Consider the following 17,122-nt stretch of genomic DNA (forward strand, 5'->3'; position numbering starts at 1 on the left):
CGCCTATTTGTCTGGTTTCTTATTGGCTCAATCGGAAGCCTGTCAAGCGATAGACACGCCCGTATAAGGCACAGCGGAAGCGAGGCGGTTTGTGCATGACTCACGGTTACCATCTAGTGAGGGTTGAACGATGTAAAATATTTAGCACTTTTATTTATTAATAGAGAGATGTTTTATGAAAACAGTATATTTTATTACCTATTTATTTTCTTTGGAAAGCAAAAGCGTGTCCACAAATGATATATTTGTGCATGTCACAATGAATATAATGAGTTATGGAAATAAAAAACTTTAATGCTCGTTGTGTTGTTTAGTGGCCAGTGGAAAATCTCAGATTCGTATTTAAAGGGATACTTCACACGAAAATGAATATTCTGTGGTCATGCAAATATGTTAATGTCTTTGTTCGGTTGAACACAAAGAAAGATATTTGGAAGCAAACAGTTCTGGGGCACTTTTGACTCCCATGGTATTTATTCCTACTATGGGAGTCAATGGGGGGCAAAATCTGTATGGTTCTAAGCGTTCTTCCAAATATCTTTCTCTGTTTATCAGAACAAAGACATTTATACAGATTGGGATCAACTGGAAGGCGAGTAATTGATGGTTAAGTATCCCTTTAAATAGATGATCATCTAGAATACCAAAAGCATTAAAAAAGATTATAGTGACAACAGCAAAGACAACAACAGAATTCATTTTGAAAGGATGTTTTTATAACACTTTTATTAAGTCATTAACATTCTTAAATAATATGTTTGACAGAAAATGTGTCTATATACATTTCTAAATGTAGATTTGTATTATATAGTACTAGAAAAGTGATGTTTGCTAATGACTAATTAATACAAATAATATTATAAGTTTGCATCCACGGATGAAAAAAGTCTGAGCCATAAAAATAAACTTAAATAAAGTCCCTCTTGTGATTTGTGATATTTACACCTAATTTAAAAACACTAGCATTTACAGAAATGAGCAGATGAGAAATATGTTTCAATGGACAAATAATGCAAGCATGTATAATATGAATGTGCTGTTATCACAGGGAAGCATGGGGAGCATCAGTGACCGACGTCTGTTCAATCCTCTGTATTGCGACTAATGGATGTATTCTGCTGCTTCACAAACTCTTTATAGAATCCATTTCTGGCCAGAAGCTGCTCGTGGTTTCCCTGCTCGGCCACTTCCCCATCTTTAAGGAAGACGATGTGATCTGCGTTCTCTACCCCGCTCAGTCTGTGAGTGATGAGCAAAACTGTGCAGTTCTTCAAGTCCTTTCGCAGAGTGCTATACACCTGCACAACATAAATGCACCAAAGTCCTGTTTACAACATGGAACATCCAATTTGAGAGATTGAATCTCGGGCTGGATAATATAACTAAAATTGTTAGAGTTTATACATATGATAACGCTTATTTTAATCCAAACAGTTATGAATGCCAGTTAGAGTAAACAATTACAATGCATAGTAGTAAAACATTCACCTACGTACATTATTACAAAACATTGTAGATAAAAATGCAAAGACTTCCATGAACATTTCATGTTCACAAATAACTAAAATGACGAAAAAAGTGTGATAATGTTGTTGTTTGATGACATAAATGAAATGTATAAACTCCTACTTTATGTTCACTCTCCGTGTCCAATGAGCTTGTAGCATCATCAAGCACCAGAATCTGTGGCTGTCCAATCAGAGCCCTGGCGATGGCAATACGCTGTTTCTGACCACCAGAGACCTGACCGCCTTTCTCTCCTGCATCTGAGAAACACAAAATATCCCATGTCACCTTCTCAAACAACTTTAAAACAGATAATAGTGAATGAAAATTCAATTCTACTGAACTCGTATTATCATCAACGAATAATATATAACATTAGTTCTAGTATGAAATTCAGAATGATGAAGGTCTAAAGGACTCACCTGTGTCGTATCCTTTAGGTAAATAAGAAATGAATTCATCTGCATTGGCCAGCTTGGCAGCAGCATACATCTCTTCATCAGTGGAGTTTTCTTTGCCGTATTTGATATTTTCCCGCACGGATCGAGCAAACAGAACCGGCTCTTGTGAAACGACACTAATCTGAAAAGAATGCAGGTAAATCTAGGTTAGAAAAACTTGCCATCTTCATTTGGGATTTCCTAAATTAAGCTTTTGGGGAGTAAAAATGTCAAATGCATTTGTGGTTATTCTGTCAAACTACAGGATGAAATAGAAGTACCTTCTCGTGCAGATACTCGTCCTTGTAGCACAGCAGTGACTTCTCATCCAATAAAATCTCCCCATTACGAGGCTGGTAAAATCTCTCCAGCAAACTTACGATCGTGGTTTTACCAGAACCTGACGGGCCTACAAGAGCGCATATCTCTCCTGGCTTTAGCTCGAGAGACACGTTCTAAAAACACCACAAATAAACTTATAAACACAAAATAGCCAACACTGTTACCATTAGGCACATTACCATGAGATTCCTGTTCTGCATGGTTGCTTACCAACTCTTAGATATCTTTAAAAATTCTAGTATGTTCTCAACACATTCGGTGGTAAACTATCAAATGCAGCATGCAGGATTTTTTAATCCATACCTTTAGTACATTTGTGTCCGGACGCTTTGGATAGGCAAAAGTAATGTTTTTGAAATGCACGTGTCCTTTGAGTGTTTGAGGAGCATAAGATCCATCAGGAGGGGTGTCGGGCTGTCGTTCCACATACTCGAATATCTTTTCTGATGCACCAACTGCCTTCTTGACTTGCGGCCAGTATGACATCAGGACCTGTAAATGAAGTGGTGTTTGAAATGGGTTCTTTTATGCAGCTACTAGAATGCTCTGGGTGATTGATTAGTAACCAAAAAGAACATATTAGCAATAATATGTGACAGTAATAGACAGCGTGTGAAGCATCACCTCAACAGCTGAAGAAAACTGCAGCTCATAAAGCACAAAGGACACCAGGTCACCACTGCTGACATCACCTCCTGTCACAAGCCGCCCTCCGTAGTACAATATACTGACTTTCAGAGCCAGGCTGGACATCTGCGAAAAAACACATTTTATACATAAAAAATGCACTACAATATAAACCACGTTATAAGGTTCAGAATATTAAAGTACTGCTTATGGTACATCATACAGTTTTATCAGTACACTGCCTTCTACTTTTTTTAATTAGCATGGCAATGTTCAAAAAGGGTTTAACATTTACATGCATTTAGTCATTTTAGCAGACGCTTTTATCCAAAACAACTTACAAAGAGTTTAAGACATATTAGACATATTTAAAATAACATGTTAAAAATCTGAGTTGACATCCCTTCTTATTCATCTGTCATATTGAAATGAGGTAAGCTCAGGTTAAGCTTACACTATTGGTCCAGGTAGAGGCGGCGTACGCTGCAGCTTCCACTTTGTTTAGCGCATATGTGTCCTCTAAACATTTCCTGTATCTCTCGGTTTCTCCATCTTCATTAGCAAAGCTCCGCACTGTCTTCATGGAAGAGAACGTTTCCATGGCAACATCATTGGCCTTGGCGAGGGATGCTTGCACTTGTACAGAAAGTTTCTGCAGGGAACATGTTAAGAGCTCTCAATGCATTTCACAAATGTTTAAAAGATACAGAAAAGACAAATTTAAAGAAAACACAAACATTTTTTTTGCCAAATTCATCCCAATCAAGAGATAAACTGTGACTGGTTTTGATGCAAGAAACCTAACCTAATAAATTGCATTTACTTTAATGCATTTGGCAGACGCTTATATCCAAAGCGACTTACACTGCATGACACTATACATCTCTATTTGAGTATGTGCAATCCCTGGGATCGAACCCATGTCCTTGGCGTTGATAGCGCCATGCTCTAACCACTGAGCTCAAGGAAAGACTCGTACTGTTATAAGTTGAATAACTGTGATATTTTACATGATAGTATATGATAAATCAATTTTGAAGTCTGATTTACCTGATAGAACTTGCCAGAGAACTCAGGAATGATCCAGATGACGGGGAGGCCGAATGCTGTGAAGATAGACAGTTTGGTGGACAGCAGCATCATGGAGCCGAATAAAAAGATGACTCGCATGAAGTACCACATGAGCAGACTGAGCTTCTCACTCAGCGTCTCACTCATGGTGTTTGTGTCCGTGGTGATCCGAGACACAATGTCCCCTGAAAAACAGCGGAGTGAACATGAGGGCCGGTACGAATTGAGAAACCAACATATTAAGCTTTATATAAAGCTAAAAACATCAAACTTTCATCAATTTATAGTTATGGTGGTCACAGATTCTGTGCAGTTGTACTAAAATGATAGTCTGAAGTGATATGAGGGGAAGGGACATTCTCATTCTAGAGCATTTTTATCGGACAAAACAGGTAAGAATGATTCGTCAATATTTCTGGCCCATATTGCCAGAAAAGAGAGACAGTAGATATTAAGTGTGACTCGTTTATCTGTTAAAATGAGAATCAATGTAAGCAGATATTAAATGTCTGCCGAAGTTTACCTGTCGAGGCTTTATCGAAGAATCCTATGTCCTGTTTTAGGACCGACTGAAAGACGAGTCCTTGAATAGACGTGTGGATTCGGCTCATGGTGACATTGTAGATGAGATCACACACAAATTCACACACAGCGCTGCAGACATAGAAAGAAATGCACTACTTATGTATCTAGTGTTTTGGCTGGAATAGACTTGATCATTTCTAGACTCGTTTGATGGTTTTACCTCATAATTGTCATAAGGGTCATGACCGTAATAGCGTGGTTAAAAGCCTCAGGTTCATCTTCATTCATGATCCAATCTGTCATTTTACCGGTGTAATGAGGAATCGCCATTTCACCTGTGTGACAAACACAGAGGGAGAGAAGCTTGGACGAGAGTTGCCGTATATCATTTTCTTTACAGACAAACAATGGTCAAACACTATTATGCAATGTGATGTGAACACTGTCTACACATAGAGTACATGTACATATAAACATTTAATGTTCCTGCAAAGCTGGCCAAGAGCTAACGCACTGAGCAAACTTGAAAATGAAAGTAACTTTAGATCACATTCAGCTCTCTTTTATTTTCCCTGCATGAGTTTTATCTGACACTGGAAACTAGAGTTCAAGGAAATCATTTACGTATTATGTGAAGTCATAACACACACATCACCATTGGATGACATGTATGACACAACAAATTAGGTCAAGTTTACCTAACGAAGAAATGACCACAAAAAAGAAGACGACTGCGAAGCGGCCCGTGAAGGGCTTCATGTATCCCAGCAGCCTTTGCAGCGAGGCCTTTCCCTTCTGCTCCGTCTTTTGCTTCTCTGTTGACGGGAGTAGAGTGGGCACATACCGTTTCCACAGCAACAGAGACAAAGCCAGTACGGCATACCCCTGCAGGAGCTGAAATATAATCACATTTCAATACAAACCCCAGTACTGTATTTGAATATAACGTCACAAAAATAGTTAGTTTAAAAATGAACACAGACACATCGTACCCCTGGCCAGGTGTGCCAACCCCACACCAGCTCCACAGTAGGCCTGCCACACGCCCAGAGGAACGTGATGTACACCGGGTAGAGAAGCCCGTGACCCGCAGCGGTCAGCACCCCGTCGAAGCCTCTCATCCACGCAGGGCTGCCAGAGTAGGTGTTGATGAGGAGGAGGAGGAGGAAGGATCTCATCAGACCTCCGGTCCAGAGGGTGATGAAGGTGTTGGTGATGAGGGTGGAGGACAGCTGGATGGTTCCGATGAACATGACGGCGCACGCGTCCACACACAATGCCAACACGACAAACAGAGGTATGGCCATCTTATCCTTCATCTCAGCACTGTCAATGACAAAACAGGCAATAAATTATAATAAACTATTATACTTTTTTTAAAATTAAAATCACAGATCAAATTAGCTTTGCACCTCTACACTCTTAGAAAGAGTAGGTATTAGTAGAAGCTAATACCATGGTGATTTGATATAAATCGTGATACTACTAGTTCCATTAAAAAACATTAAAACTTAATGTTTTTATAGTACTGATATGTACCTAACAGTTTTAATGCCATACATATAGTAGCTTCAAATGTACCATGGCAACACAAGTTCAAATAGTTTATGGTTCAAATAAAAAACGAAAATATTACCACAAAAATAGCAATAATAGTAAGTAATGTTAAATAAGAAGGTTTAGGGTGAACTGGGATGTCAAAGTAAAATAAAAGTCCCGAACTTCACCTCAACTGACCCTATGTACACTTTCACTTTCATTCTCGAGTATATTTTCACTTTTGTTACATATATAATGCTTTGCTATAAAAGCGTTTTATATACAAAATAATAAAACGTTATAAAGGCTGAATGTGTGAATCCATGCGGTCCAAACAGAATAGTCAAAGACTGTCCAGTAAACATGTGTGTCCAGCATCTCAACATCAACCTGCCAAAAAGACAAACGATACATACCTTGCATCGGACTTACAAAAAGATGTTATTAAAATCAATAAAAGATTTCAGTGTCAATGCAATTCAACGCATAAATAGAAGAAATGGACGAAAGCAGATGGTGTCTGACTCAAACTGCACAGAAACCGAAAGTACAGAAGTAAAGAAGGGAAATACCGTCGAGGCATAACTAATGAATATTAATTACGTAACGGGACGTATAGACAATACTCGACACCTATTGGCTGAAAGACAGACGTCGGTGTTGGCTAGCGAATGGGAAAGTCTCATGAATAATAATTATGCGTCGTGGCTTGAGCGTCAACATGTGCGGAGCAACGTCAACGTAAATAAGACCGTTTTCTGACGTAGACGAGGATTAAAGGAAATGTGAAATGCAAATGATCTTAAAAAAATAACATTTTCACTAACGCAAAAATATCTTTGCCACAGTTTATTGGTCATTATTTAATAAAATATCTATATTAAAAGATGTATAAAAGTGTACATATATACAGTAAACAGAAGTATTTCCTTAACACATTATGTGACTGTTATTTTGTCCAGTCTTTCATATTATTATTTTTTCAACCTTTACATATGCCAGCAATATTGTAATATTAAAACCACACAACAACTTTAACTATGCGTCATTATAGCATCCTAATACCGAACCCAAATAAAACAAATAAAAGTTCGAATCTTTTTCATAACAACTTTAGTCATTTTAACCACGTTCTGATTCGATTTTGAGCCAAATGAGTCACAAATGAACACAAGTCAACACAAAAAAAGGTTAAAATTGCGTATTCTGTATACTTCATAAGTACTTCTGCCACCCTACAGGTCTTCTGGATTACCAGATAATACTGTTTTAGACGTGAACTTGAAGAAGAAATAGCAAAGAGTAAAGGGATATACAAATTATACATGACTGGTCCAACCACGAGGAAGGCATTGTTCAATTGTCTTGTTGAATTTCCTTCAACACAATTCCTTTAGCACAAGAATTCGTGAATAGGTCAAACTCCTGCGATATTAATGACCTTTCATATTCCCACACACATTTTCTCCTATTCTTTTCCACACAGTGGCAGGAAGTCGTCCAGATATCCGCAATGCTTCTGAAAAAGAATGAGGGAAAATTTGGGGAGGGATCTTTTAAGAGTGTAGACATGAACGTTCACACGGGTCACAGAGCCTTTCTAAAAACGTTGCATCCATCGGGGGAAAACGACCAAGAAGAAACAGGCACGAATGAGAAGGCTCCCGGTTGCGATTCATTTTCAAGAGGATGGTGTGTAACATCAGGAGAGGAGGAACAGACTTTCATATGTGGCCTATCAAGCACCTGACTGTGAGATTAACCTTCCTCATATGGTCCCTCAGCAGATTATCTCAAGGTGAGTCACATTCACTTGCCTGGACTCGAAGGAAATGCCTCAGATGATGGAATTAATAGATGGACATGCACAATATATGATAACTGCTTGTGTTCTGAAGACCCATTGAGGGATCCTTTTGCGAATTATTACTAATTAATCATACTTAGGGTATAGGGATTTAAACCCAACCCACTGTTTGCGCTACATACCTTCAGCAGTGTGTTAAGTAGTATGCTACTCTTCAAAGTGGTCTTACAAATAACTATATAAGAAAGCTTCAAAAAAGAAAATTAGTTCCTTCTATTCTTACTTATAAAACAAGGTTGAAAACATATCTTTATTCTCAGGCTTTTCATTGATTTTACTTACGTTTTATTGTTTGGTTATTGTGTTTTAACTCTGTTTCTGTTTAGCACTTTGGTCAGCTCTGCCGAGATAAATGTGCTGTACAAATACATTTTACTTTGGCTAAAAGAAGAAAATGTGACGTTTTCTAAAAAAAAATTATAAAGCACATTTATCTTAAGTTTACACTGAGCAAAGTACTGTACAAAACACATTATAAAATGACACTGTATAGCCATAAAAGAATAGATGTTTCCTTATTTTAAGTCATCATTTCAATAAAATTTGAACTTTCGCAGTTTCTTGTTTTTTTTAATTACATTTTAATGTTTTATGTGTTTTGTGGATTTGGAGAAGGCATTCGACTGTGTCCCTCGTGGCATCCTGTGGAGGGTGCTTCGGGAGTATGGGGTCTGTGGTCCTTTACTAAGTACGGCCGAAGCAGGAGCTTGGTTCGCATTGCCGGCAGTAAGTCGGACCTGTTCCCAGTGCATGTCGGACTCTGGCAGGGCTGCCCTTTGTCGCCGGTTCTGTTCGTAATTTTTATGGACAGAATTTCTAGGCGCAGCCAGGGGCCGGAGGGTGTCAGGTTTGGGGACCACACGATCTCGTCTCTGCTATTTGCGGATGATGTTGTCGTGTTGGCCCCTTCAAACCAGGACCTTCAGCATGCACTGGGACGGTTTACAGCAGAGTGTAAAGCGGCTGGAATGAAAACCAGTACCTCCAAATCCGAGGCCATGGTCCTCAGTCGGAAAAGGGTGGCTTGCCCACTTCAGGTTGGTGGAGAGTTCCTTCCTCAAGTGGAGGAGTTTAAGTATCTCGGGGTCTTGTTCACGAGTGAGGGGAGGATGGAACGGGAGATTGACAGACGGATCAGTGCAGCTTCTGCAGTAATGCGGTAAATGTACCGGTCCGTCGTGGTGAAGAAAGAGCTGAGCCGCAAGGCGAAGCTCTCAATTTACCGGTCAATCTACGTTCCTACTCTCACCTATGGTCATGAGCTTTGGGTCATGACCGAAAGGACAAGATCCCGGATACAGGCGGCTGAAATGAGCTTCCTCCGCAGGGTGGTTGGGCGATCCCTTAGAGATAGGGTGAGAAGCTCGGTCACCCGGGAGGAGCTCGGAGTAGAGCCGCTGCTCCTCCACATCGAGAGGGGTCAGCTGAGGTGGCTTGGGCATCTGTTACGGATGCCTACTGGACGCCTTCCCCGGAAGGTGTTCCGGGCCCGTCCGACCGGGAGGAGACCCCGGGGAAGACCTAGGACACGCTGGTGGGACTATGTCTCCCGGCTGGCCTGGGAACGCCTCGGTGTCCCCCCAAAAGAGCTGGAGGAAGTGTCTAGGGTGAGGGATGTCTGGGCATCTCTGCATAGACTGCTGCCCCCGCGACCCGGCCCCGGATAAGCGGTAGAAAATGGATGGATGGATGGATGGACATTTTAATGTATTTGTTCACCTAGATAAAGTCTTTAATATTGCCTAATTTTAAATCATAACTTTTTAATCTTTCAAAAATCTAAAACTTTGTTGGCATGTTTAGGAAAGACCTGATTTTCCAATTACGTCTTTACTCAAGGTGTGTGGATTCCTTCCAAAAACTGAAAAATAATGTAACAAAATAAACATTAAGTAATCCGGTTGGTTCCTGTTTCACAATGTTGGGGCCATTTTGTTCGTTATGGTCAAATGTTTTCTTTCACACACCTGCAAAACCCATTGTCTCTCTTCATTAGATCTCTCATTGCTTCAGTAAAGCCCTTCAACCTTCATCCACTCCCATTCTGCTCCATTTCCTGTTGCTGTTCGCCTCTCTGGCAACTTCCTGTTTGTGTCATGGCCCTAGTTTCCTGTTTCTCCTAGAAGGTCAAAGCCCCGCCCCCTGCAGGCCCGAATAAAGCTGTAAGCTTTCTAGCACAGCTTCCTCAAAACCTCATATTGAGTTTCAACACCATCAAATAATTGAAAGAAGTGACCTAACATTGAAATTAAGTGGATAGGCGAATAAGTGAATAACCGAATTTCGACATTAAATTCCAAACTTCAGCAATAAAACACCAATATTGGGCATTACCGTTATTTTGGACAAAACGTGTACGGTGTACAATAAAATATGTTTAGTTACACATGTCTGCTTGATCATAATCAGATTTAATTTAACCCGAATCCCTAATTTTTTTAATTTAAGAGAAAATAAAAGGGTTGTGTTCGTACGAAGATACAGTGAAGTAACTTATTGTTTTCTCCAAAAAAGCCTCTCCAAGTGATCCGTACGTCAGCTGCGGGGCAGGAAAAGCTTGCCAGGCCAAGTTTGCCAACGGAGCATGCGACCAGGAATGCTCAAGTTCTGCGTGCTTGAGAGATGGATTTGACTGCCTCAAAGACAAAGGCCCCTGCATGTAAGATCATCATAAAACATACTTCATGTGTGTCATGTCAAAAGTTTTTTTTAAACTGAATACGTGAACTATTCATTTTAGAAAATATAACCCAAAATATAATATATAGCTGTCATGTTGTTCAAAACCTATTTTGACTTTGTCCTTGTCCCTGGAACACAAAAGAAGATATTTTGATAATATATTTCAGAGTGGTTTTGTGTTCATACAATGGCAACTAATGGGGGTCAATATTTTTGTTATCCAGCAATCACTAAAACAACATTTGTGTTCCGCAGAGCAACAAAAGTCATGTAGTTTGGAAAAAAACATGATGGTGAATGAATGATGAAAGAATTTCCTGTAAAGGACTAATATTCACGCTGCACTTTTGAACGGTTCAGTAAAGATTTTTGGGGAAAAAAATGTTTTGCCCTCATACAGTGCAGGTTATATTCAGTACTGCCGAGATCACCACGACAACAGCCACTGTGAGCAGGGATGCAACTCCGCCGCCTGTGGATGGGACGGTTCGGACTGCCACAGAAACCAGTACCCTATCTGGGCCAAAGGCAGCCTCATCTTGCACGCTAGAATTCCATTCCAGACGGGTCATTTCCAAAACAGCTCTCTATTATGGGCCGTAAGCACGGTCCTTCAGACCAGCGTCAAATTCAGAGGAATGGCACCGTTCCAAGTCACCAATGACCTTCTTACAATAGACGCTCGACAGCTGGCTGACCTGTACGCCCAACCTCCATCGTATGACAGTGATGGGTAGGTGATGTTGTTTACTGCCAGCCATCCTCTCTGAACTAAACCATGCACCTTTAGAATTTAATGAGTTTATTTGACAAAACAGATAACGCTGTTTTAAAAAAAAAATATTCATTGTGTTATCATGGTTTTATTACTGATATTCATTGGAATGCACAATATGATTTTTGAACATTTTTGAAAACAGAATGATCCGTTTTTGGAAATAAACTCTTCATTTGTTAACCCAAAAGAAACGTATTCAAGTGTGCCATTAGTATACTTCTTTTCAATGAAAGTCTAAATCATTCATCAAACACAAATTTGAGTACTTGAGTTAACACAAATACAAGCAGTTGGTATGGTATACAAGAACACATACTTTAAGCTACTTAGACTTAATATTACTCTCAATTTTTGAATTGAGGTTTCTTGCACTGAATCTTTTGATGGAGTATAGGGGAATAAGCGCACTATGGTAATACACAAGTGCTCCATTTCCATGCAACTTTGCACTTAAAATTAACAAAAGGTTTTTAGTACTTTTCAAGATGAAGTAAACACAACTGTGCCATTTTGAGAAACCATAAATAGAAGCATACTAAAAACTATGCTTTTACTTTGCTGCACTTTTTACAACAACATGTAACATAAATAATACAGTACACTGGCGAAATAATTTTAATTTCACTTAAAGAAAAGTACACTCGCAGTATGAAGACTACTAAACTTGTAGTTTCGAAAGCATCTGTGTTTCTGCTGACACCATCTTTCTGTCCCGCAGGTCAGTGTTATTCCTGCAGCTGGATAACAGGCCATGTTCCCGTCTTCCCTCCACCTGTTTCCAGTACGCTATTGAAGCTGCACACTTCCTGAGTGCCATAATGACACAGAACCATCCTTTATTTCCCATGATCCCTGAGATCCAGGCGACTGTGATCAGCGTGCGAGGGGTGGATGAGGAAATCGGAACCAGAGAGGAGGTGAAACTTCCAAAAGAGGAGCGCAAAGGTGTGTTAACTTTTGGGCATGTGCACGTATGTTAGTAATGTGTTAAATAAAATCTGCATTTATTTTTAAGTCAGCACAAGAATGTATGTTAGGGTTAAAGCAATTCTGAATTTCAGGTTGGTCATGTTCGAGGGAAATATAAAGAATCTGTCATCATTAATCTACCCACGTGTCATTCAAAACCCGCAATAACTATTTTCTTCCCTGGAACCCAAAAGAAGATATTTTGAGAAATGTGTCAGGGGTTTTGTGTTCATATGATGGAAGTCAATGGGGTTCAATGTTATTTGGTTAATGTTTTGAAGACGAAAGGTAAGGAAATAATACTGTGAAAACATTATTTCCATATTATATGTGATCATTATGTTTGTTAAGCCTCCTCCTCGTGGATGTGGCCGGTGGTTGGTGTGGTGACTGGACTCGCCGTGGCGGTGGCCGTCATTATTGCCGTGGTGTTCCAGTGGTTAAAGAGAAGACGTCACAGGCGCGAGGATGGAGAACGTGTGCGACACAGGTCCACGGCGACAGACGGCAACAACGGCAGCAAGGCCTGGACTCGACATGCTGACCAGCAGGACAAAAGACTGAGAAGGGAAAAAGAAAGTCTGAGGAAAAAGAAGAAAGGAAGTGATTTGGGTAAAAGACGTAAGGAGCCGCTCGGCGAGGATTCTATTCGCATGCGGTGAGCTTGAGTTGAGAAATGCCTTTGAGTGAGGAAACAGTTTTATTTGAGAAGGATTTGACCGTGTCCTGTCTTCTAATTTTAGACCCCTTAGGAAGGAACTTGACATCGGAAGTGACACTGACATGACCCAGAGCTCCATGGAGGACATCAACAAGACGATCTGTGACCACAGATCACCAGACCAAAAACACTTCCAGGTCAACCATCAGCAACCCCGAATGCTGGGTGAGATCTCAACTGCATCCCATGTACATAATATGCCAGTGACAGAAAGAAATTGTTCAAGGACGACATGAGTTCATACAAAAAGATGAAAGAAAGTCATTTACTTAACCACATGCTGTTTTAATCTGTGAACATGAAAGGAAAAGTTAGACGATAATAAGACATCGTAACACATCGTACGTCACTGTAAAAAAACTATAATTTAGCAGAAGTTAGCAAATAGTGTTTTACATATAATGTATATAACTGTAATTTTAAAGTTTTCTAACAGATCTTTAGACGAGTACTAAAGTCGGAAACCATCACAAATGCTTTCTTTTTCCTATACCCTAAACAAAAAATAAGTATACTTTAAGTTCTTTTTGTCAAGTGACTTGCAAGTAAAAACTTCAAGTTCTTTGTGTATTTGTATATATATTCCAGAGAGTACTAGTACTAGTAAACTTGTAAGTGTACGATTTCGATACTACTCGGGACTAAATTGTGCAACTCTTTTTTTTACTTTCTGAAAAGTACAGGAAGTATTTTTGAAAGTACGCTTACTTCTGAAAGTATGCTTTGTGATTTTTACTTGTCCTGTTATTTGGGATGCACTAATTCTAATCAAGCATTTTATTTAGGTTAGACAGTACGAGAACTGGGTACAATGCACACTGTACTTTTAACTTGATTTCTATCCACACGCAGCTCCCCCTAGAGGATGGGAAAGAAACTCAATTCAGCCACCTCCAAGACCACCAAGAAATGTTAGTTTATTTCTCCGATGTCCCTCTTTTTAATATTCAGCCGTTATTTTCCTTAAAAAGTTTAATGTTGAGAATATAGGTGTGTGTAAAACCACATATTCTGTATGAAGGTGAATGTGAAACAGATGGCAAAGATAATTTAATCCTTCAGATAGCAAAATTAAAAGATGTAATTTAACATTAAATAAACTATCCTACAACTGATTTTTATTGACACGGATTTACAAGCAAGCGCAGTGTATCATCATGCATTTGATAATATAATTATTCAACATTAAGCTGTATAGCTTGAAGTTAGTCACTTTGTAAGAATGCATGTGTGCCAAATGCATAAAACCTCTATTGTGATGTGTCAGTCGGCTCCGGTGCAGTGGTGCGGACCGGACGGCTCTGTCGTGTTGATCCGAGCTGTCAGGAGTGGTCTTGACCGAGTGGTTCTGGAGCTCCTCAGAGCCGGAGTGCCAGTCAATAACACTGACCACACGGGTAAGAGTCTTATTCAGGCCTGATCTTCAAAATGTAATAAAACCAGTGCTTCGTATCTTTAATGCACGAGGAACCCCTGGTGTAAGATGAACCCTTTTTGACCCCTAAAAATCCATGACAAATCAATCTCAATAAAATGTAGGTAAACCAAAACAACATTTTACACAATCCTATTGTTATTATTATGAATTATGATAATAAATGATATTGGTTTGGTTGGTAAACAAAAAATAATGACACAAAACAATAAAAACAATTATGAAACCAAAACATGATTGTATACACTAACAACAACAACAACAATAATAAATTAATTTGGTTGGCAACCAAAAGAATTATGACAAAATCTCACAAAAATTATATTGTTATTATTACTCTATAATAAAAATACTTTAGATGCTTGTTGTTGTTGTTATAATAATTATATTGGTTGATAGCTGTGTGTCTCTTCATTACACAGAATTATCATAAATTAAACATTTGATCAAATGTGATGAAGGACAGTTTGAGATCAACTGAATTAACAGAAATTTTCAGGTGAACTATCAAGTATGCACAATCCTCCGGAAACATGCGTTGCTCCAGTTTTTTCGACCTGTTTATTCGTGTGTCCGGAGGACCTGAGCAGTTTTAGGCTTTCATTTGCAGTTGGGGAGTAATGTGTCTCTTCTTCTCACCTTCCCTTTTCTGTTCTTCTGAAACTCCCCACTGCTGGTCTCTCTCACCTCACTTCAGCCCCCCTTATAAACACGTCCGATTCAGAACAGAGTTAAAGTACAACAGCACCTAGTCAACATAGAGAGAATGTTATTAACCCTCCACGCTTCTGTTTTACTTTCATCCATATCATAGTTTCACGATCATAATCCGTTTAGCTTCCTATTGTGTCGACTGAATGCTCATGATTGGCTGTCATCCGCTATTATCTGACCCCTCCGCACACATCACGCTGTTTCCCGATCACGATTTAACTATATGTGGTCAACCCCTTCTCGCGCTTTCTTTTTTCTCTCTCTTATTCTCTTCATTCAGGGAGATCTGCTCTCCACTGGGCATGCTCAGTAAATCACTTGCCATTGACCAGGACTCTAGTACGCTACGGCGCAGCTGTGGACTGGCAGGATCATAAGGTACATAACAGACATTCTTTGGTTTACGGCTATATTTCTGATCTAAAATGAAGTTATTTTCTACTAGGGCGAAACAGCTTTGTTTCTCTCGGCCCTCCACGGCTGCTACGATACGGCGCGATTCCTCCTCCTCAATGGGGCCAATCAGGAGCTGTTGGATTGCAAAGGCCGGCGTCCGCTGGATGTGGCTCGTGAGGGATTACATCATCAGGTCTTCGAGCTCCTACAGGCTCACAGAGTTCAAAGGGGGCCGGTTCCTCTAGATCCCAAAACTGAGGTGCTCTGGGACGATCGCACCTACGCGTATTCGCCGTGGGTAGCGTCGCCTTCATGTCTTTCTGGCAGGAGTGCCTCTTTTTCAGGGGTCATAGGTCACCGTGGGATGTCTACGCCTCCACCCGAGTAAGTCATGCGGTGTTTAGTGCATACATTACAAAATGTACAGTACAGACTATGTGAAATGTTTCGTTTTTTCCCCCCACAGTGATTGGCAGATGAGCAGAGCACAGTGCAATTCACCTCAGAACTGGCGTCCACCTCCCAACCAATCAGCAACAGCTTTGGTCAGCCCCAGGATTCTCGGTCGTCCATCTCGGCCAATCAGTACTCTCCAGGAAGTGACGTCAGAGGACGAAGAACGGGATATAACCCAGGAAGTCATAAGAGCAGCTACACCTCACTTCCTGACTCCTCAACCGGCGCCCAGACAACGCTCCTTCTCCTGTACCCAGCATGCACTGAACCGCCGCTCCGGCGCCAACCAACCAGAGCTGTCCGCTGCCACGCTGGCAGAGAAAACAGCCAATGAGCACATTGAAGTAGTGATCATGCCCCTATCAAAAGAAGCATCCCACCAATTACAAAGTAGAACGGCGGGAAACGTCCCAAGCTCGGCTCAGACAGAACCTGTGAGAGAAAACTCAAGGAACTCTAAAATCCAGAATGAGAGAATCAATAATGAGCCAAACATCTCCATTCAAACTTCTATGTGAGAGAAAATTATTTAAACGTTGGTTATGTTTGTTATGTTTAGTGTAAAAGCGAAATGTTTAGTGTAAAATTGTAAAAATACAAATGAGTTAACACATCAAGATCATGTGTCACTTCTTGGTTAAATGTAAAAAATAAAAAAATTGGGAGCATGTTTTTATTTTAATTACCAGATTGTATTCTCTCTGAAATTCCCATTACTTTAATGCAACTAAAAGTAACTTTAAACAGATGATTACAAGGATTCTACCATGATATGACTCTTACTTCTGTGGAACACAAAAAGGATGTAAATGCAAGATATTTTGAGAAATGTCTTAGTGGTTTTGTGTTCATACAATGGAAGTCAGTGGGGTTCAGTGTTTTTGGCTACCGACATTCTGGAAAATCACTTCTTTTGTGTTCTGCCAATAAAGGTAAATGTAAAGAATGAAATAAATTTCCTTTTTAGCTTAAAAAAAAAATCACAATGCAAAGAAAAATTGCTTGCATGAGATTTATTTGTTCATCGTGTCCCAGCAAGGTAATTGGTATAAAG

At 39.9% G+C, this 17,122-nt stretch overlaps 2 protein-coding genes across 3 annotated transcripts; one reads left to right on the forward strand and one right to left on the reverse strand.

The window, feature by feature from the left end:
• Positions 1–702: 702 nt before the first annotated feature.
• Positions 703–14,441, reverse strand: tap1 (transporter 1, ATP-binding cassette, sub-family B (MDR/TAP)). Of its 2 annotated transcripts, none has more exons than XM_079469813.1 (13): positions 14,316–14,441; positions 5,504–5,837; positions 5,210–5,405; positions 4,732–4,846; positions 4,510–4,640; positions 3,966–4,171; positions 3,370–3,567; positions 2,913–3,041; positions 2,592–2,780; positions 2,228–2,401; positions 1,929–2,088; positions 1,630–1,766; positions 703–1,298 (listed from the first exon to the last, which is right to left on the reverse strand). In XM_079469813.1, the coding sequence occupies exons 2-13, from the start codon at positions 5,828–5,830 to the stop codon at positions 1,083–1,085; spliced, it is 2,178 nt and encodes a 725-aa protein (XP_079325939.1). In that variant the 5' UTR covers positions 5,831–5,837; positions 14,316–14,441; the 3' UTR covers positions 703–1,082. The 2 variants fall into 2 exon arrangements, with proteins under 2 accessions (XP_079325939.1, XP_079325938.1); XM_079469812.1 differs by lacking the exon at positions 14,316–14,441 and adding an exon at positions 6,467–6,636.
• notchl (notch receptor, like) lies at positions 7,601–17,038 on the forward strand. Its single transcript, XM_079469811.1, has 11 exons — positions 7,601–7,848; positions 10,432–10,576; positions 11,000–11,332; positions 12,096–12,322; positions 12,698–13,004; positions 13,090–13,232; positions 13,920–13,978; positions 14,335–14,464; positions 15,497–15,594; positions 15,662–15,996; positions 16,079–17,038. Exons 1-11 carry the CDS (start codon positions 7,740–7,742, stop codon positions 16,584–16,586), a joined length of 2,394 nt encoding a protein of 797 aa, XP_079325937.1. The 5' UTR covers positions 7,601–7,739; the 3' UTR covers positions 16,587–17,038.
• Positions 17,039–17,122: the final 84 nt, after the last annotated feature.

This window comes from Barbatula barbatula, assembly GCF_947034865.1.
Source record: "Barbatula barbatula genome assembly, chromosome: 12".
NCBI lineage: Eukaryota > Metazoa > Chordata > Actinopteri > Cypriniformes > Nemacheilidae > Barbatula > Barbatula barbatula.